This window comes from Macaca mulatta, chromosome 2 (assembly GCF_049350105.2).
Source record: "Macaca mulatta isolate MMU2019108-1 chromosome 2, T2T-MMU8v2.0, whole genome shotgun sequence".
In the NCBI taxonomy this organism is placed as follows: domain Eukaryota; kingdom Metazoa; phylum Chordata; class Mammalia; order Primates; family Cercopithecidae; genus Macaca; species Macaca mulatta.
In genome coordinates this window covers 184,788,693-184,811,134 of record NC_133407.1, presented here as the reverse complement: position 1 = coordinate 184,811,134, position 22,442 = coordinate 184,788,693, and the positions used below count along the sequence as shown (strand labels likewise).

Sequence of the window (22,442 nt, the reverse complement as noted above, 5' to 3'; positions counted from 1 at the left end):
AAAGAAGAGTATTCTGTCACACTTCTTTGTTTTTAGTTAGACCACATAATAGTGAATGAAAAACAACAAAACAGTAACACAAGTCTCGCTTACCCATACCTCCATGTTCTGTTGAATAATACATAAATTGCCCAAAGAGTATGTTTTGGAGAATACATAGGAATTTTGACTCGTAAATACTGACTTTCCCTAGACCTTCATATACTGTCTTAGATGTAAATACATTAAAAAAAATTGCTGATACTGGTAAGTTTTATCCTCGTTGGATCTTTGCATAAATGTTACTCTTTTTTTTTTTTTTTTTTTTTTTTGAGACAGAATCTCACTCCGTCGCCCAGGCTGGAGTCGCCCACTGCAACCTCCGCCTCTTGGGTTCAAGCAATTCTCAGCCTCAGCCTCCTGAATAGCTGGGATTGCAGGCACCCACCACCACGCCCGGCTAATTTTTTTGGTATTTTTTGTAGAGATGGGGTTTCACTGTCTTGGCCAGGTTGGTACTGAGCTCCTGACCTCGTGATCCACCCACCTCGGCCTCCCAAAGTGCTGGGATTATAGGCATGAGCCACCGCGCCTGGCCAAATGATGTTATTCTTAGTGGAGCCTTAAATGTTTAATTTGAGCATTTAAGAAGATGTTCATCACTATTTTGGCCCATGGTAAACTGCCTTCCAGGACAGTCTAATAACCCAAAGAGGTAGATGGTGTGTTCTCACTTGTAAACATGTGAGGACCCTCAGGTGAGAAGAGGTAGACTGATTGACCTTAGGCTCCCCACACCATATGTAGAGTTAGCTGTGAATCTTGTCTTCTGGTTTCCAACCAGTGTTGACTCTTCACAGGGATTATGTATACCTAATTAGAAGTATGTGTAAACTAAAGTTTGCTCATTAACTTGCTTATTTATTTGCTTTCTCCTGACATAGTTTTCATTTCTAACTAATTTAGAATAGTGGCATGTGGGAGTGGTGACTGCATTAATAGCAGCCAGAAACAACAGCTGACAGCAAGGGAGGAGTGAAAAACAACTCAACCAGATAATCATGCCAGTTTAGGACTGCTTAGCAAATAGCCCCACACACCCATTAGCTGCAGAGGGTTTCTACTGTAAGAAAGCCCAGAACAATTATACTTGTTGAGCTGACCCCATATTATCAAGGAAAGTTTAAATTATGTTTAGTATTATATTCTACTTATGAAGGCAAGGGAGTGGTTTAAGATTTCCATATGAGCATATTTACCACTGAAAAGAAGGCAATGCCACATTATTTGGAAATTTATTCAACCAGACTCCCAGGTTCTATACTGCATTGCCATGATTAAGGTTAATAGGCATGGATAGGAGTGAAAGGAGTGGCACATGCAATTGTTCAGATGAACTAGAAACTTGATAGGGAGACAGAGAAGCAGTATACCTGTTTAAAGTCACATGCATTGAAATAGGTCTGTTATGGAACCATGTATTAAATTTGCCTTTTACATTTAATTACATAAGACAGTGGAAACTTCTCCTTTTTTCCTTTGAAGCAAAAGAGAAAACTAAACAAACATGTTTTACAGGTTTTTAAAATATATTCTATAAAGGCTTTTTTTTTGCATTTACATTTTAGAGAGGATTGTGTCAAGGTTTTTGTCTGTCTGGAAATGTGTAATGAACAATATTGTCAATTTAATACAAAACAAGCAAGTAGCTGAATATACCTGAACTATGATGTTGAAAAAATCAAATAGGTGGATCTAAAAGTATATACAAATTGAGGATGAGGGAAATGTTTTTTCAGTAGCTTTTTCCCTCAGTTTTTAAAAATTAGAAAAATGACTTGTAAAAATTATAATGTATAACATTTTAACATCATTTCAAGCACTAAAGAAATGAAATGTTTATTCACAGCTTAAGGCATCTATTCACTTTCTACTGAGAGATAGGTTTTAATGTTTCTGAAAAAAGTTTTGGAAATGGAACAGATGTATAAAATTTTATTCTGGAAGAATTCTTTCTTACCTAACATGAGAAAGTAGTAGGGAGGCCCCTAGCTTTGAGACCATGGAACTGTTTATTGGCCTAAACATACATTATGTTGTGCTTATTGATAAGAGGAGAGACAGAAAAAACATTATCTTTCTGCACATTGAGTATTTCCAAAATTACAGGCCCACATCATATTTTTCTATAGTTCCTTTTCTATATTTTTTTTTCCAATAATGCTTATATTTGAGCCATTGTGAAAATCCATTTGTATAACAACCTGACCTTCACTTTGGACTTCATTCCTTGTGTTTCAGGTGAGCCAGCCATGAGAGGGTATCTCGTGGCCATATTCCTGAGTGCTGTCTTCCTCTATTATGTACTGCATTGTATATTATGGGGAACGAATGTCTACTGGTAAGTTTCATTTTGTTATTTAAAAATAACTCTCAACCTAGTCTTTCACACAAATCCACAAATTATAATAGAGGGTCCTATTAAAAAAAAACTTGTACTATTGTAACATTTTGAATATTTTCTTGCTTTTCATTGTAAATTGGGGTTTTACCATTCCAGTGTCCTATAGATTGTATCTAGAACAATTTAAAAGTTGACAAGCAGGGACATGGATGCAGCTAGAAACCATCATTCTCAGCAAACTATCGCAAGAGCAGAAAACCAAACACCGCATGTTCTCACTCATAGGTGGGAACTGAACAATGAGATCACTTGGACTCGGGAAGGGGGACATCATACACTGGGGCCTATCATGGGGAGGGGGGAGGGGGGAGGGATTGCATTGGGAGTTATACCTGATGTAAATGACGAGTTGATGGGTGCTGACGAGTTGATGGGTGCAGCACACCAACATGGCACAAGTATACATATGTAACAAACCTGCACGTTATGCACATGTACCCTAGAACTTAAAGTATAATAATAATAAAAAAAAAAAAAAGAAAAAGTTGACAAGCAACACCTACTTTCTAGTGACTTCCCACTGAAGGCATGGTGTTAACCATCTTTGGGTTATAACATTCTTTATGCCATAGATCATCTCCTTGAGTTAATGGAGTAATCACTGGGCTCAGTGGTACTTAACTTTTAGAACCTAAAATGCTTGCATAATAGATTATTGATAAACTACAGATACTACATATGGTTTCCTTTGTTTAAAAATATTTGGTGAATGATGATATATGTATCTTTTGAAATAGCTTTGACTTGAAATACCACATATAAAATTTTGAAGAGGCACAGATAGTTCTACTGAAGAGAAAGCCTTTGTAATAGGGATTTTAACCTTCTCATTGTCAGTCCTTTGGCTAGGAAAAATGTTTTGATGACCTTTAAATCCCAAATGGGTGGCAGTATATAATTATGCTAAAATAAATCACATAACTTCCTGTCTTAGACAAAGAATCAGTACTTTTTGCCAGTGTGTCATAGTAGATCTTAGAGCATGTTTCTAACTTGTGCTTACTTGATGAAAAAAAGCTGATGCTTCTGCATTTGATTTCATTACTGGTTGATTGAAAAATAATTGTAATGCTTTTCACGGAAGGACGTTAGGCAAATGGCCACTGGAAAAAACCCAATGCCAGGTGGGTAGTTTTGGCCCTAAAGTTTTAGGCTTTGGACCCAAATATCAGGCTAGAGAATTGTGAAGTCTGATTATGTACTAAATGAGGACTACATCAAGGGGATCTTCCCTACATCTTTGCCACATTCTCTGTCCTACCCTTAGTAGTGGAAGACAAAAATAGAAGAGAAAGCAAAAAGCTTACTAGATTGCTACTTTCCTACAAATCCTATTGTTGGTCACGGGGAAAATGATAAAGAAGGTGATGAAAAGGATCTCAATCAGCAGTCTTTGTCATCAGGGTTGAAGTGACCATGTCACTCCTCAGCTAACACATTACTATAGTCACAGGAAGTACCTTGGGATATTAGCTCAGTTGTTTGTCAATGAACTTGCTTCCTTAAAAATGATTTAAGACAGACAATTGTGTTTTTCTTTTAAAAAGTCACCCAAGGCTGGGCGCGGTGGCTCACACCTGTAATCCCAGCACTTTGGGAGGCCGAGGTGGGTCAGGAGTTCAAGACCAGCCTGGCCAAGATGGTGAAACCCCGTCTCTACTAAAAATACAAAAAATTAGCTGGGCGTGGTGGCGGATGCCTGTAATCTCAGCTACTTGGGAGGCTGAGGCAGAGAATTGCTTGAACCCAGGAGGCGGAGGTTGCAGTGAGCCAAGACCGTGCCACTGCACTCCAGCCTGGGCGACAGAGTGAGATTCTTTCTCAAAAAAAAAAAAAAAAAAAAAAAGGTCACCCAAAGGTTGTCTTCACGATATCCTAAAATTGTTTTCTATGTTTTAATGACTTTAGAAATCAATATCTTCATGTTATCCTCCAAATATAATTGAGATTTCTTGGTCTAGTATGCTAGTCTACCATATTTATGTATCTTCCTTATGTTTAAATCAAGGAGCCCTTGCCGTTGTGGTATTCACAAAAGATGTTTTCCTGCGTAAAGAGTTTACTAGCCTCATAGTTCAGAAACCGAGCAGTTCTAACTATAGGGATTTTGGTACCCACAAAAATGGAAAATTGTGTCTGTCCATGAAGGGTTTAGGGTATTTCCTTCATTTTGAATTCTGCTGATTATAGAAGAAAATTGATTAGTTTTTAAATACTAATTCTTCACATAATTGATGATCATTAATAAGTTTTTGTATTAAGCTGTTTTCCTCTTTCCCGGCTAAGTCTGGATCCTGCCATCCACCACCCCTTTCATTTGTTTTCCTTGTTTTGCTCCATCATGTTTCACAATACCCTTTTAAACTGTGGAGACAAGTACTCCATTCAGGAGCACACAAGGGCTAACCTATGCCAAGAATAGAGGACAGTTAGAAATGACTCTCGATAGTGTTATTTGTAGAGTCCCCCGGATCCCAAGGCAAGGGTCTGTGGAACCTGCTCAGGTCAGGTGTTCCTGTGGTGTTTGCTGCCGGTGTGCACCAGCAGATGTGGCAGGAGGAGTAAATAGCCACGTGCCGTTGGGGTGAGTTTGGGTTTCTCCAGCTTTCAGGGACTTCTAAAAAGTGAGCCTGGTTGCAGCTTCTACAATGCAGTAATCCTGGCCCTTCTCTGAAGGTCCTTTGAATCATTGCTCTTGGAATCACTTATGGGTTGCTAATCACCTCAGCCTTTCCACCCTCCCTTGCCTTACCTCCATGAATCTCAGGTGTTCGTAGGGCTTGGAGAAGGTACTGGCACACCTCAAGGGGTGCAGGGAGTATTTTTGTTTGCTGCCAGAGAACCTCTCAGTGGTGGCATGAATGAGTTCCCAGGTTATTTGCTTCCTTTTGGGCAGGGTGCCTGGTTCTGGTTTCTGATTGATGTTATTTTTGTCTCATAGGGTGGCACCTGTGGAAATGAAACGGAGAAATAAGATCCAGCCTTGTTTATCAAAGCCAGCTTTTGCCTCTCTGCTGAGGTAAAAATATACCAAAAAAAACCTGTGGCATACAAAATATTCCAAATGTGTAATCATTTTCCACACTTGTTTTTTTTTTTTTAATGCAAATCTTAGCAGTATAAAGTGGACAGCCCATATTTAGGAAGAGCTTGAATATCCTGTCTCTTTTTGTGCTTTTAGTCAGAACTCTGCATATATTTTAAGAAAAGGCATTGAGGAACTCAATCAAACCAGTATTCTTTTCACACAGGTGAGGCTAGAGAGGTCTGTTTGTGTTTGACTATAAAAAAGCGAATTGTTCTTTAGGGTTTCATTTTTCCCCCTGGTTGCTCCCATGTTATTTTCCACCCTTATTATTTTGTGGCTTCTCCTTCCTTGCCTCTAGGTTAAACTTTTTGAGTAGAAATTTTCCCTTTTATTAACTTTTAATGAACTACATAGAGTGCAAATAATGATTGTTGATTGTGGCTCTTGGGCTTTGTAAAGAATTTACTTTTCTATTCACAAATGTTTTTTTCCTCTGTCACCTTGACTTTGACAGATTGCTGGTCAAAATGCTCTAGATAACAAGAAATAAAAGTCTGTTCTAGGCATGTTTAATTGGGTAAAACAGGCACAATCTGTTCAGCATTTTTTCTATGAAGCATTAAGAATTCATTTTTTCCCTATTGTCTTTTATTACTGATTTTTAACTCTTTGGGGCTACAGATCCCTTTACAATCAATCAACTCTCCGGGAAACTGCAAATACATAAGACTTTTTTGTATATGATTCCAAGTGTGCTATGGCTGCTTGTAGTCTTTCTAGGTGTGCGTCCAGTGAGGACCACTACAAAACTGGAATAGTGTTTTAAAACTTTTTTGAACATGACTCACAGGAAGAAATACATTTTACTTGGGACATAGTGCAAACACATATTTATAATAAGAAAAAAAAGAATTTTTACCTTTACTACTCCAGATATACTGTGTTCTGTCCCATTCACTTTTTAAAAAGATGCTGATCATGACTCACAAAATTGATTTGATGAGCCACATATGGGTTGCAGACCACAGGTTAAAATGCTACTCTAGAATTAAGGTACTCCCTAACTTTAGTCAAAAAAGATAATCTTTTCCTTTCTGAGAAAACCCAAAAGGTTTAAGGTATTTATGCAAGATTATCCAGCAGGTATATAAGCCTACAGTGTAAGTGACAAGTAGATTTGTGTTTGTCATGTGGACAGTATTCTTTGACAGCAGTCCCCTAGAGTGTACTTGAGGGGAAACAGAAAGGCCAGCAGCAATTTGGAGAAGCTCTTCTGGGAAACCTGGACCTTTTATCTTCAGTGTTATAAAGAGAACATCTTTCTTTATAATTAGGCTTGGGTGTGGATTTCAGCTTTGTCATTTATGGGTTAGTGACCCCAGACTTGTCACAGCTGACACAACTTCACATATATGGTACTTTTAAATTTAGAAATAGCTTAGCATCAGTACTTTTATAATATTACTTTGCTTTTTCCTATGTATGGCTGTTATTTTATCACTTGCTGTTGGTTTGTTTTGAAGTTTTATTTTTACTTCCTGAGTTGTAACATCATTTTCATCTTAGTAGCTGCAAAGTGTTTTCTTTTTTTTTTTTTTTTTTTTGACACGGAGTCTCGCTCTGTCGCCCAGGCTGGAGTGCAGTGGCCGGATCTCAGCTCACTGCAAGCTCCGCCTCCCGGGTTCACGCCATTCTCCTGCCTCAGCCTCCCGAGTAGCTGGGACTACAGGCGCCCGCCACCTCGCCCGGCTAGTTTTTTTTGTATTTTTTAGTAGAGACGGGGTTTCACCGTGTTAGCCAGGATGGTCTCGATCTCCTGACCTCGTGATCCGCCCGTCTCGGCCTCCCAAAGTGCTGGGATTACAGGCTTGAGCCACCGCGCCCGGCCAAGTGTTTTCATTTCAGTTGTGTAGTTCCATTGAATACCCCATTCTATACATTTTTCATATAGCCAGTATAACGATATGAATTCTATGCTAGAGTTATTTTTAGTTTTGATTTTAAAAGCTTGCAAATATAGTAGGTATTTGGCAAAATCATTCTTTATCTTTTCCTTCCAGGTTTCATCAGTTTCACCCTTTTTTGTGTGCAGCTGATTTTAGAAAGATTGCTTCCTTGTATGGCAGCGATCAGTTTGATTTGCCCTATGGGATGAGAACATCAGGTCAGTAGTATTCTTACCTGGTTCTGTTAAATTTGACTGGTGTTTGATGAGAATGGCATGTTAATATAATTTTATTCTTTCTGCTTCCTAATGATTTCCAAGGGATATGATTTTGGGATGAAATGAAATGAATTATATTTTAAAATATAAATTCCCACTCCTTTTGAGGCAGTAGAGAACCAAAGGATAACAGGGGTGGATTTGTTGTTGTTGTTGTTGAGAAACGACTTTTTACATTTGCTCTGCCAGCATGTATCCATGTGAGTTCTGGTGCCTTAACTTTATTCTGATTTAGAATTAGCAGGAAAACCTGAGGGTTAGCTTCCTTCCTAGCTTCCCATGGCTTCTTTTTACCTGTGAGTTTTATTTCATCGGCATTTCTTCTCTCCTTAAGCAGTCTTTTAATTTAACCAGTGGATGTTTTATTTTTGTTAAGAGATAATGATTCCATCTTCTAATGATAAAACACTTCCCCTTCTGCTTGTTGATAAGTGATTGGCCCTATATAGCATTAAGTTCTAGATTTTTGAGGGATCATAAAAGCCCAAGGTGATAAGCCTACAACATTGTGAGTCAGATTTTGCTTATTCAGCTGATCCTGTGAGGGTGGGGGTTGTATTTTTTGTTTTATTTTGTATTTTAAAACTATTTTGCAGAGAATTTGAGAATTTAATTGGGCTAAACTTACTATTTCTATTCTAACCTCAATTTCAGAATCATGTGCTATTTTAAAATTACATGATTGTTTTTCAGATTAAATGTGTTGTGTTTGGGGAGGTTTTGGAAAGTGTCTTTAGAACATTTACCATTTTGAATGGGAGTAGTGCTGGCTAATTGCAGTTGTGTCATTAATTTTTCACAGAATAAATCAATGAGGCTATGCTGGTTGGAAATGGGTTTGTGGGGGAGGGAGTAAGGTGGTTTACTAAGTACTAAAAAGACACAATTATCCTTTTATTCATAACACTCCATTTGTTTTCTAGCGGAATATTTTCGACTTGCTCTTTCAAAACTGCAGAGTTGTGATCTCTTTGATGAGTTTGACAAGTGAGTTTATTTCCTTGCTTCTAGTCTGGCTTTTAGCTTCAGCTAAACTGGTTCAAAATATATACCCCAGAAATGTAAGGTGTATTTACTCAGGAAAATTTCATAGCTTTTGTGTATAACCAAAATTTCTAGTAGTAACTTGACACTTTAAAAGCTACAAAATTAATTTAGATGCTGCGTAACTGGTTGGCTCAAAAGTTTGCAGAGTCTTGATGATGATCGACACTGGTCCTAAATCAGGACATTTTCAACCTACATTCATTTTTTTCTAAGTTGTTCCTACTTAAGAATTAGTTCACCCCCTGCTAATCAGCTCATGGCCTCCCTTTACAGGCTGTTTCCCATACTTTGCCATGTATCCTCCAAACTACTGATGAGATTCTTTCTGTTTCACTTGTTAAGGAGATTATTAGATTTTGGAAGCAGCTCTCTGCTTTTTAAATCAGAATTATATTTGAAGGACAAATATACTTGCTTTGATGTTTTCTGACTACAAAAGTAATTTAGCTTTTAGACAATTTTGTCATTAAATTAACCCCATATAAATTGAATTGCCAAAAATAGGCTTCTTCACTGTTGGGCTTATTTCACAGAGGTAGGTTTATTTCACAAAGTTTCAAGCCACACTTTAGAATTTGGCCAGGGTGCCAGTGTGATAATATGGGTAATCTACAGATGTCAGGCCTCCGTTAAAAAGGAAAATGACAGAAATTACCCTCTTGCCCAAGAGAATAGGCAGAGAGTGGGGGTAGTGGATGGAGGTCTGAAAGTGGAGATAGAGTTTACTGTAAGAGCAGCATTAGATTTTGTCCAGGTTTATCTCATTATCTCATTTGGAGACCAAGATGTTTGAAGTGTGTATTTGTGTAATATGTTTTGGTTCATTTCAGTTTTTTATAATTTCAAACTATGCCATCAACCTAATCAATTTTAATTTTGATTGCATATCAACAGCAACCATAAATTTTTTCAACCCCCAAATTTGTATAGCTCTGATTTGTAGAATATTGTTTTTTGCAGACCTTTCATATATGTGCTTTATGTTGATTCTCTCTAATTCTGTAAGTTTCTGGAGAAACTGAGGCTAGGCACACAGTTTGTTACACTTGGTAAATGCCAGGCCCAGGATGTAAACCTAGATAGTTCTAACTCCAGTGCCTGGATGTCTGAGTTAAGAGTAATAAAGGTGGCTCGATGTTGTGGCTGATGCCTGAAATTCCCCAGCACTTTGGGAGGCTGAGGCGGGCAGATCATGAGGTCAGGAGTTCAAGACCAGCCTGGCCAACACAGTGAAACCCAGTCTCAACTAAAAATACAAAAATTAGCTGGGCATGGTGGCGCATGCCTGTGGTCTCAGCCACCTGGGAGGCTGAGGCAGGAGAATCGCTTGAACCGGGGAGGTGGAGGTTGCAGTGAGCTGAGATCCACCACTGTACTCCAGCTTGGGTGGCAGAGTGAGACTTTGTCTCAAAAAAACAAAAAACAAAAAACAAAAAACAGAGCGATAATTGTGAGTCCTTAAATGTTTGCAGCAATTATCTGCAAATATTTGTAAAGATGCTTGACTCTAAATGCAAGCTACTGTCAGGATTCTGGAGGATATATGACTAGAAGTTTTGTTCTTGACTAGTTTTTATCTAAGAACTGGACTGTGCTTTGTTTAGCTGCTTTTACAGCCCCTTGTCCCACAGGTGTTCATCTGTTTGTGTATGCCTCCATCAGGCTAATTTTTCTCTTCTTGCTGACTTGGTCTTGCTGTTTCCTGCCGCTTGTCTCCTGTAACCAGAATCTCCCCACTCCCCACCATCATGCTAAGTTCATTTCTTAGCATTACCTTTGTTGGGAGAGAAGTAGGGTGTAGTTGGTGAGGAGGGATTGAAAATCATGCTGACTGCAGAAGTCCTAATAGTCTGAAGTTGCCAAGAGTCTGAAGGGAAGTAAATGTATAGTCAAAGACTCTAGATAAAGAGTGAATGACAAATATCCCCGTAGGATCCCCACAGAGGGAGCACAGTCACACATGTTTTGTAACATCACAGATGTTCAGTTAGCATTGCTGAGTTGCGTGTTTGACCTGGGCAAACCTTAGAGTATTTCGAAAATAGATAGGAATATATTTATGACACTATTATCTTCTATTTGCATAGCGCTTTTCAGAGGGGTTCACCTGTTACATTTTGCCTATATTTTAAGTGAGTCATTCTGCCTTTATCATGTGCCCAGTGTACAACACATAGAAGAAAACAAGCCAGGCTGTGCCTGAGCCATACATTTAAACTCCAGAAAAGCAGAATGGACTGAATTGCCTGAATGCTGCCTCTGAGTCAACTTCGTTCCCAAGTGACCTTAAGTTCCTCATTTGTCTTCTCAGCCTGGGAATAACGCTCTAGATGGAAGATGTCTGAGAACAGTCTTTCTTTCTCAGGCAGAGAATTTAGACTGCCCTTGGCAGGAGAGTCCTCCCTGAGCCCCTGGCTTGTGGATTGGTGAGCTGGGTCCACACGTCCCAGGAGGAAGGTATTAATATTTAGGCTGGCTTGTCCTTCATCATGGGTCTGTAGGTCAGAGAGGAGGAGCTGAGGTAGAGACGGATTACTTTCCAGTTACTTTCCTCCTTTTTCTGCTTTCTTTATTGATATTTATATAATTGCTGACCTTGCTCTGTGCTTATTTTTTTCCTACCTGTGCTCTGGGAGGTGCTTGATATATTTTGAGTTGTAACAGCTAATAAGCACTTTTTTTTTTTCCTTACTTTTTATTCTCCTTCCATCCTCTCTGTCCCTTCTAGAAAGGCTCAGATGTTGTTTTTGTTGTTGTTGTTTCAAATCTGAATCCTTTAAGATTCTACCAGATATAAGTTGTAGTTTTGTCAGATATCTTGTCCAGCATGTATGATGCCCTCAGTCGGGATAGATTCCACTGTGAAAGGGAAAACTCAAAATAATCAGTTGTGATTGTAAGAAGGAAGTGTTCCTTTTGTTCAGTTTTCGTGTAAATGAACTCTGCAGGTGAACTTTCCGGGGCTGGTTCGGTGAGCATCAGGGACCAAGGCTGCTTCTCTGCCTTGACGCCACCATTCCTAAATATGTGACTTGTTCCTTCTGGTCCGGTATGATGGCTGGAGTTCCACCAATCACGCCGACCTCCCTGCCAGCCAGCAGGAGGAAAGGGCGAAGGGCATACCCCAACCCTTTGAGACATGCCTTCTTCTTTAAGGACATCTCCCAGAAATCATATATAACACTTCCTTACGTCCAACGATGTGCTGGAACCAGTTGGTGCCAACTTGTGAGAGCTGTATCTCTTCCTATTCAGCTCCATGTTTAGTGCCATCAAGGTGAAAGCTTGAAATACCCAAGGTGAGAGTATTCGTACCATGGGAATTGGCAAACATTACAAATCAGGGCTTTACCCATTCATACTCCTCCCCCTCCCCCAGAACTGATTGTTAAACATTGACTAGCAACCACCGTTTGCATCCCATTGGATAGGACTCCATCACAAGGCCACCCCTAGCTGGGATGTGGACCGGAAAATGTAGTGTGTATTCCAGGTGAGTGTGTGCTCACCTTCAAAAACAAACATGATTTTAACAGATGAAGGAAACAAGATTATTGGGGAACAAATAGCTGTCTTTACCAATATTCTGCATCATTTCCCTCGTCCCCATCTGTTTTTGTGCCTGGTCACTTTCAGGATTCTGAAGTCAAATATATGACCCTGCTGTCTAACAACCAATCTCAGTGCATCTTTTTTATCTGCTACTCCTGCTGATTTCTCATGGACACAGGCTCTTCTCTTTATTCTCCAAAGCACAGCCAACATAAGACGACTTAAGTTTAACAAACTTCACTGAAGACTGAGGATTTTTAAAGAGAACTGCAACACAGAAAAGGAATACTAAAAATGTGCCCATATTCCAAGACCCGAATCCTTCCTGACTGGCCATGTAGCTCCTTAGCACCAGTCTGCCCCTAGCCCTAAGGATTATTGCTTTCTCCCCAGTGGAAGTGCATCCTCACACAGCTAGAAACAGCAGCAACCCTAAATTATCACATCTCAGCTCCCACTTAAAATGCACAGGCAAGCTCCCCCTCCCCAACCACCACCATTGCCTTCTGAAAGCATGCCAAGTTTTGTGAAGAATGCTTGAGTCCTGCAGCACAGGTGGTTATATAGTAACTACACATAAATATCTTACCTAACAACAGCACCTGTGTCAAGTCAGTTGCCTGCTACATGGACAAGGACTTGTAAAAGCTGCTTGGTTGCTCTCTCAAGCAGCAGCCATTCTGTCAGCATCAGCAAAGCGGGGGTAGACTGGCCACCAGCCAGGCTGGGAGCATGCCCTTAGAAAACTGAAAAAACAATTAGACATGAGTGGTGTATTTATTAAAAAGAGTCCTCACTCTATAAGGAATATCAATATCTGCATCCCTGCTTTAGACATTCTGCCGTTTTGCAGTTTCTTTACATTGCAGGAGTTTTAGCCAGTTGAGGATGAGGGGAAGTTGTGATTCTGCATCAACAGAGTGAATCATATGTGGTGAATATGCAGAAGCAGCCCCTGCCTGCTTTCTAGCATCTTCTGTGGTCAGATGTTGGGTAAAGATACAGAAGTCTCAGTACTTTTGTCGAAGAAAGTGGTCACTTCCATCAGAGAGTAACATACAAGATGTAAGTGATTTCCTTACTTCACATAACAGCAAACTGAGATCAGAGAGGTCAGGTTACTAGACCAAGGTCCTAAGAGGTGCTAAGCGCAGGAGCCAGAACTAGCAACCAGGTCTCCAACTACAGTTCCTTGTGTAGTTTGAGGATCTTCTGGCTGCAAGTAATAGTCTTCACTAGGAGTGATTTAAACTAAGTGGACATTTATTATCTCCTGTATTGCATAGACATGTGGATTCAGGTCTGCATATTTGTGGTTCCAGCTTGCGGTGTGGGCTGCTTATGGCTGTACAGACTGTGGATTGCACAACTCCAGGGAGGACCGATTCATTCATATAGTTATCTGAATGGTGCTGACATTGGACTGTGTACAACTTGCACATATGTTTGGAGTGGCCCTGGTTGGGGGATTGAATTAGTAGCTCAGTAATGTCAAGGCTCTGGGGTAGTTTTTCTGTGGCTGTCTTTTTCTCTGATGTGTAGCTGCTCTTTTTGTTATCACATGTCAGTGTCTAAGCAGAAAGGAAGAAGTGAGTAACGCAGTATCCTGTTCACATGATTCTTTTGGCAGCAGCAGAATCTCTTCCAAAAGCACCTAATAGACTTCCCTAATATCTTATTGCCCAGGGATGGGTCACATGGCTATGTCTAGACGAAACATTGGCAGAGGCAATGAGCTCACTATTGTAGGCTTAGGGAAGCAGGGATCTGCTAGCAAGGCACATGGGGTAATGGGTGTTGGGAATGTGACCAGCATGATTTGCCATAGACTGTTACACTGAAGGTAGAGTCATGTGTTTTAATGTACATGATGGTATTGAACGAAAAATGCATGTCAAAAAGCATTTGTAAAAGAAAACACATCATAGATCATTTGAAATGGGCAACTCACGTTTGCTTGCTCTATATTGATTGTGTTTGATGTTCCCCTCTGCATAAGGTAATGACTCTTCCGGCTTTTGCCTGACTTTATGAGAAACACGCCTTTCACCTGGGGGAAGTGTAATCTCTTACTACCACTGCTTTAGCAGCTTTCCAGATTTTCCATTAACAGGTTCAGGAACGCTGGAATTATTTTGTTTTCTGGGTAAGCAGTTTAGAGCATATGCATTTCCCTGCTTGTTTCCAGGGTGGTTGGAGGAGTTAAAGGTAATTGCTTCTCCAGACACAAAGTAGGGAAATAACCTCCGTATACTTAATGTAACAACCAAACTGAATTGTAACATGCACAGCCTGTGGATCAGGAAGTGTTTTAGATGGGACCATACAGAGATATAAATGATACTATTCTTTCCTCTAGGGACTCACAATTTACTGCAGCTATTTCTACATGAAAGTTATGTTAATTAAATATGTGAAGTTTTACAGTCACCCAAAGGACACTGAAAGTCATTGTTCCACATATAAAAAGGCAGAGGAAGCCAGGATCACAAGCCAAATGAATGAAGTCAAGGAGAGAATGAATCAGTCCTTTCAGAGTGTGGGGTACTTGCTAGGGAGCGAGGGAAGCAGTGAGTAATGAGGAGTGTGATTCAGACAGCTGATCTGTACCATTCCATACTTCCCAGAGCCGTGGTGGTGCTATGAACACTAGCTGTAGATAAGATGTTATTGCCAAAGACTAGTCCTAGAGATGCCCTCAAAAGAGTTTCTACATGATTCTCAGAAAAATGCGTAAATCTTTGCAGTATCCTTGACCAGGAGGAAAGGTGGACTTTCATTGATAAGGTTTCCTTTCAAAAGCATTGGTATGATTTCCTGTAGTAAAGGCCCTTCTCTCTTTCTGCTTGTCCCCTATAAGCTGAGAGGAAAAAAAAAATAGAAAGTGAAACTCCTAAATATATGGTGAAGTAGAGCTGTAAAGAATCTTTGGAATGGGCGTTCTGAATGAGGCAATGTCTATGTTATTTCTTCCTGTTTTTTAAAAGTCCTTGAAGTGCTGGGACCATAAGTAGGAGAGGCTGAGTGTGAGGAATTGCCCTGCAGAAGAGATCTGCCCGAAACCCCTAGACTCCTCTTTTTTCTTGGCTTGTAGGGTATGTGGGAGGCAGTCCAGGACCTTGAGTCTGAGTGATGACCAGTGACATGGCACATGTATATGACAGATGGTGGCTACTCTTACCGTGATGCTCTTTGGGCCATGCATTATCTAGGGCTTGATGACCATCTGTATCTCAGTGTGATAGAGTGGAACTTCTGTGAGCACTAAGATCTAAGCTATCAGTTCATTGTTGAGCAATGTTATAGAACTGACCACGTCTAAGACTGAGCTGTGACAATCCCATTACTGGGTATGTACCCAAAAGATTATAAATCATTATACTATAAAGACACATGCACGCATATGTTTATTACAGCACTATTCACAATAGCAAAGACTTGGAACCAACCCAAATGCCCATCAATGACAGACTGAATAAAGAAAATGCGGCACATAGACAACATGGAATGTTATGCAGCCATAAAAAAGAATGAGTTCATGTCCTTTGCAGGGACATGGATGAAGCTGGAAACCATCATTCTCAGCCAACTAACACAAGAACAGAAAACCAAACACTGCCTGTTCTCACTCATAAGTGGGAGGTGAACAATGAGAACACATGGACACAGGGAGGGGAACAGCACACAGTGGGGCCTGTCGCGGGGTTGGGGACTAGGGGAGGGATAGCATTAGGAGAAATACCTAATGTAGATGACGTGTTGATGGGGGCAGCAAACCACCATGGCACGTGTATACTAATGTAACAAACCTACACGTTCTGCACATGTATCCCCGAACTTAAAGTATATATATAAAAATAAATAGACTGAGCTGAGTAACCTTTCCGGGGTCAACTTTAGAGATTTGGCTTGTGGATCAGGAGTCTTTTGTAAGGATAGGAGCCCTGGTGGTATGCTGGTGGCTTGTTGACCTTTGCCCCTGCATATTCTGTGTAGTTGGAGTCAGGTAGCCCAGTGTCAGACTGGGAACTCCAGGCCAGCATGGATGCAGGGAGGCACCTGGGCCCATGGCAAGGCAGCCCCTTGTCTTGACAGAAGATTGGCCTACAGCCTTCATCGGAGGGAGAGGATTAGACTAGATACCATCTATAGATACTCACCCTCTACTCCTACGCAGGTTATCTCATGGGAACAGTTGTTATTTCGATCCTGTCTGTTCTTAGCCATGCCTTCCCCAGTGCCCAGCCTTGCTTAGCATTCCTAGTGGAGATGGAGCCAGCTTTAGGAGGTGTAGCCTCTGATCTGAATTGAACTGACCCTGAGGTTACGGAAAGGGCAAGCAAGCTGAGAGCGTGAGAATTGCCCCCTGCTATGGCGCATTCATGGGATGATTTGGGGAGGATAATGGCAATAATACCCTGAGAGGAAAGGGTTTTGAATATTCAGCAGCTCCCATCTCAGCCATACTACATGGCCCCACAGCAGAGAGCCTTTGATAAAGTTGGCTTTCTAGAGTAGGGATTGAGGTCAAACTTGCTTGTAAAAGCATCTAGAGTTATGTTACTTTCTTATTTAGAAACAGAGAGCCCAGGACCATGAGGCTTCCGCCTGCTGGACAGCAAGGACCTCCAGCAGCCTCTCAGCTGTTTCCCAGTCACTTTCAGAAGCAAGGCTGCTATAGCTAATTGATGTATGAAAGATGTAATTGCAGCCATTGATAGGGAAAATATCAGCAATATGATGCACTTGGAAGCTCAGAAAAAAATCAAAGGCTACACAGACAACATGACTGTCACAGTAGCCAGATCTGAATATAAAATCTAGTCTCTTCTGGTGACGGAGGAAAGGAAGTGTCATCCATACAAGATGAATTTACACTCTGAACCGCAGGAGGTCCTGCACATAGGAAGTGCCTGCAATCCAAATACTGTGCTCTTTACTGCCTCTCCTGCTTCCAGCACTTTCCCTGGGGTCATCCAAACCAGTACAGCAACCCGGCTGGCCTCTCTTCTTCTGAAAACATCTCCAACTTTAACAACACCTTGAGATAACATACTGCTGGTATTTCAAAAACTGCTGCCAGCAGGGAGGAGGCCAATGGCGTGCCCAGAGCTCATGTTCAGCCTCCAAGTGGCCTCATCATCAACGAAGAATCTGAAATTTACAAGATGCTTCAGGAGAAACAGGAGTTGAACGAACCCCTGAAACAGTCCACCTCTTTCCTGATTTTGCAGGAAATCCTGGAGTCTGAGATAAAAAGGCATCTCAGCAACCCTCATGATTCAGAAGTGTTAAGATTCCCGACCCCGAAGTGGCTGCGTCAATTGGAAATGCTCAGAACGTGCCCGTGTGTGACAAATGCGGTCCTGGCATTGTAGGCGTGTTTGTAAAGCTGTGGAGACCATCATCCCCTCCCTGAAAGTTACGTGTGCACTGATTGTGGCATTCACCCAAAAGAGAAGGGCTTTTTTTTTTTTCTTTTCTCCATCGAATCTACTGGGAAGAGCATGCCCAGGAGCAAGTCACACCACCTAAGGGTATGATGTGGTCATCATGTTCCCCAAGTGATTCAGCAGACCCGCACTGACCACTGTTCTCCAGCCAGCCTCTGCTGCAGCTTGTTCTCTAAATGTTCTGGCCTTGTCTCTTGAAAGTTCTGTACTTACCTTTTTTTTCCCCCTTACCTTGGTTTTATCCCTGCTTATTGAACCTTGAGTCCCCTGTCTTGGTTAACTGACTCACCCTGACTATGTGGTGCTCGCCCACTTTTACAATGAATGGCAAACTGTTTTTGTTCGGCGTCCCCTTGCTGGCAACACTATGTACCTTCCTCCCCTCAGTTCTTCTCTGCTGCAAATGGACATCAGCCACATTTGAACCAAATCAAATATAATATGTCTGACATTGATTTCATTTTTGCTCAATCTGTAGACTCCCAGAAAAAAGAAATAAAAAAATGAAAACAAAGAGAATTTAAATGAACAAACAGACCCTTCTGGAACCCACTGTGACATGAGATGTGTCCACAGTGCAAGGTTTCTGGCACACACTGAAAGAGCATCCGCTGGATAGTCCTCCCCGCCCCCAAGTCCTTACCAACCTGTGCCACTGGTGCTTATTTTTCTGACTGATTAGGTAGACACTGATTTACGCATGACTCTTTAATATTTGAGAGCCTAGAGCTTCCAATTAAAATATGCTAAAAGTATTTTTTAAATGTTACAGTGTTCAACCTTATAATCAGATAAACTGTACTACTCAAAAAAAGGCAAATTTAATGAATATAGGAGTGTGTACACCATTTCCTGTTTACCTGATAAAGCCAATGCTTGGCTCTTTTAAACAGTTTCTGAATTCTTGCATTCTCCATGTTTCCGTGTTGCACAGTGTTTGTACAGTTTTGCTACTCATTATTTCCTAAAAGCCTTAAGGTCTTGAGTTCATCTGGTCTGCCGATTTCATGGGTCTTAGGGAAACCGTGTTCTCTTTAGACTTTCCATGCCATGAGGGCCCTGGAAGGACAGCCTCAACAACTTTCCCTTCTGTAGTTTTATTCCTAGAGGGCAAGGACACAGTCTATTTTGTCATTTCTCCAGGCCTGCCTGGGTGGGGGTAAGAGCTGGGAGACAGATGGACCAGCAACATGGAGTTCCCCTTTGTGTTCTACTTTAAAGCTCTTTGCCAGGAACCCTGCATGAACTTTTAGTTTGTATTAGTTAAGCTCCAAGGACCAGTCCATGTTGGGGAAATTGAAGTGAGCATGGGCAGGGTACCCAAAACTGCACTTTTCTCACCAGATCCCAAACTGTCCATCCACATTTATGCAGCAGAGAGCCAGAGGTAGTATATTCGAGGAGTGGGTGATGCTGGCAAAAAATGTAGACCTACATAATGTAAAACACACATGCAGAGTCCTATATGGAGGGGTGTTTCAGTCTCAAGTTCTGGATCCACATGCTAGTTCCACTTTGGAGTATGACTTTAAAATATTACATAATAGATTTCTGAACCTCCTTCTTCATTTGTATAATGGGAATATCAGGCTTACTTATCTCAGTAGGTGGCTATGAGAATCAAATGAGAGAACGTGTATGGGCTGATACTAGTTGCGTACAATGATATGCTCTTCCTGTAGAATGTTACTCATTGAATCTTGTATCTTTTTAATATAGCTCTAGACTTCTAAGTCGCGGTTGGTTCTTTTTCTACTTGCGCAACAAGTGGAATGTGGCACTGGGTTTCTGACAGTACGCGTGGATTCTTGGAACCAGTTTTGTAAAAGATGGCTCAATCTCTCTTGTCCATCTGTCCAACAGCATACCCTGTAAAAAGTGTGTGGTGGTTGGTAATGGAGGAGTTTTGAAGAATAAGACATTAGGAGAAAAAATCGACTCCTATGATGTAATAATAAGGTAAATATATTTTCTATTTGCTACCCTAGAATTATTTCAAAAGAATATGGTTTCTTACCTTAATACAGCTGTGTTTTAAAAGGAAGGGGAGATGTTTCCATTTGTTAGTGTATTTTATTGCACAACCTTCTCTCTTGGTTGTTGGCTAGAGTTAGGCCTAGATTTCAGGCTACTCATTTAGCAAATATTTGTTAAGTTTCTTAGTATGCCAGCATGCTTCTAGCCACAGGAGAGATAGCAGTGGATAAGAGCAATGTTTGTGCTCCCTGTGGAGGGAAGAAAACGAGTAATTAAATATATAAAAATTATAAATGCCATACATAATTTAAAAAGGATATAATAGAGAATCTTTGAATGGCTCCTTTGTAATGAGTGACCACTTTGAGAAAGAGACGTCTAAGCAGGGCCCAAGTGACCACGGAGCAATAGCCATACGAAGATGATGGTAGAGCAGTCCAGGCAGAAAGGATGTTTGCTGCAGGGCCTCAGGGGGAGATGATCCTGAGTTTGAGAGGAGCAGCACAAAAACCCAGGGAGGCTGGAAAGTAGCAGGCATGCGGAGAGTGGTGCAATCGGAAGCTGAAGCGGTGAGCAAAGATCAGGCTGCAGAGGACTTTGTAAGCTAGGATTCGAAACTTGGATTTTAAGTACGACAGGAAGCTTTTTAAGGGTTTTAAGCAAGGGAACAATGCAATCTGGTCATCTCTTAAATATTCTGGCTGTGGCATGGACAATGGAAGGTGAGGGACAAGGGTGGAAATGAAGAGGCCAATTCGGTTGTTGCATTCGGGTATAATATGATGGTGGCTTGGGGCAGGGTTGTCATAGGAGAGGAAGAGATGTGGACTGACTGCAGATGTGTTTTAGACATAGAGTTTTCAGGATTTGTTGTGGTATTAGATGTGAAGAGTAATGAGAATAAAGAAATCAAGGATACTTCCTACTCTGTTTTCAGCTTAGGAGATTGACTGGAGAGTGGTATCATTAAGTTGGGGAAGACTGGTATAGGAGCAGGTTTAGAGGAAAACCATGATATGAACATGTTAGATTTGAGATGCTTATTAGATTTGCAGTGGGTAAGTTGAGTAGGCAGTTGGATAAACAGGTTAAAATCTTGATGGCGTGTGGCCTATAAGCTGTATTTAAACCACGGACTGGGTGAGATTTCTCAAGGAGAGACTGAGAGAGAGAAGAGAGTGAGGACTGAGCCTTGGAGAACTCAAAGTATAGAAGTTGAGCAAAGAAAAAGGAATGTGTCAAGGAGATGAAGAGGATCCACCAGTGAGGTAAGAAGAAAATCAGGAGAAAGTGATCACAGAAGCCAAGAGAGCAAAGTGTTTCAGGACAGGAGTGACCAACTGGACCAACTGTGTCCCAGTGCTGGTGAGAGGTCATGCAAGATAAGGACAGTGGTGACCATTGGACTGGTGACCTGAAGCTCATTGACACTCCTGAAAAAAGCAGGCTTTGAGGCATGATGTGGCAAGAAGTTCGGCTGGAATAGGTTGAAGAGGGAATGCAGAGAATGCACACCTGAATGTACAGATGAAAATGTAGAGAAACCAATGTAGTCCAAAAATTTTGCTTCAAAGAGGAGTTGAGAAATCAGATGGCAGTTAGAGATGGTTATGCAGTCAGGGGAGATTTTTTTTGCTTTCTTCTTTTGAAAAGATTGGAGGCTCTATAGCATATTGGTTAACTGGTGGAAATGAGAAAGAGATCGGTCTGGTAAAAGAGAGGGGAGGGGGTTCAGAATACAATGTTTTCTAATGGAAAGGAGAGCCAGAATTGTGGTTACAACTACCAAGAGTCCCTCTGATGTAGTGAGGGGAAAATACGGCCCTTTCTATCTCTATTTTTTTAGTGAAAGGTTGAGATAAGGTCATCATCTGGGGGTGTGTGTGTGTGTGTGTGTGTGTGTGTGTGTGTGTGTGTTAGGAGTAGCTGTGAATAGTTTAAAGAATGGCAAAGTTAGCATACTGAGGCAATCCATTAGGATGGTTTGGCAGTATTGGGGGTTTTGTGGGCTTACAAGCTGCCTGGGGTTTCTGCATGGTGAAGTCATCTTATTTTCTGTTTACTCTCCATTTTGAGGAAGCTGTGATAATTTACCTACAAAACAATTTTAGAGCAATCACAGGTTTCTCTACCCATAATTGTCTAAATCTGATAATTTAGAGCCACAGGAAGCCCTTACAGGAAAATGCCATGGGTACAATATTTTGAAAGTCATCTCAAGTGTTATTAAGTCTGTTCGTCTTATATTACATAGAGTCAGTGGCAAAGGGCAAAACAGTATTTATCCACCTTGGGGACACTGTTTTGGAAACAGCATTTCTTTTTTTATAGCATTCCTTCATAATGTGTACATAAATAGTGCATGTCCAACCTTGGCTTTCAGCATACACAAACTCAACAGTAGATCCTTTGTGGTTCTTTAGTTTACTCTAGCAATAGACATTCATTTGGTTGTGCTTGAATATAATATAGCAAATTTATATTGTTAACTTTATTTCAGAGTACAACAATTTTGATGGGTCTTTAAACCAACTGAAATGTGATTCTTCTTACCTGTTAGTCACACACATCCATGTGCTATATGACTGTGTGGCTTTGAGCAAGTAATTTTCTCTCCAGGGGTTTGTCCTCCAAGGTCTCTTTCAACTCTGGTATCCTGGGGCTCTGTGTTCCCATTTTTTTAATTTAGTCTTCAGTTCCCCTGGAGGGAAGACTGAA

General features: G+C 40.9%; 1 protein-coding gene and 1 long non-coding RNA gene across 13 annotated transcripts in view; one reads left to right on the top strand and one right to left on the bottom strand.

Moving 5' to 3' along the window:
• ST3GAL6 (ST3 beta-galactoside alpha-2,3-sialyltransferase 6) overlaps window positions 1-22,442 on the top strand; it is a 58,501-nt gene that overhangs the window by 28,353 nt on the left and 7,706 nt on the right. For 7 of the 12 annotated variants that reach the window (XM_015129404.3, XM_015129399.3, XM_001089053.5 and 4 more), the window contains 5 exons: window positions 2,281-2,380; window positions 5,385-5,462; window positions 7,532-7,635; window positions 8,619-8,682; window positions 19,611-19,706. In XM_015129404.3, the coding sequence (XP_014984890.2) occupies window positions 2,292-2,380; window positions 5,385-5,462; window positions 7,532-7,635; window positions 8,619-8,682; window positions 19,611-19,706 (431 nt within the window). In that variant the 5' untranslated portion in view covers window positions 2,281-2,291. The remainder of the gene's footprint in view (window positions 1-2,280; window positions 2,381-5,384; window positions 5,463-7,531; window positions 7,636-8,618; window positions 8,683-19,610; window positions 19,707-22,442) is intronic. The other 5 variants (XM_015129417.3, XM_028844694.2, XM_028844696.2 and 2 more) reach the window with 1 other exon arrangement.
• LOC114676452 (uncharacterized) lies at window positions 18,550-22,425 on the bottom strand. The gene is made up of 3 exons (XR_003727515.2): window positions 22,278-22,425; window positions 19,765-19,972; window positions 18,550-19,616 (listed from the first exon to the last, which is right to left on the bottom strand). It is a non-coding gene; the product is annotated as an uncharacterized LOC114676452 (long non-coding RNA).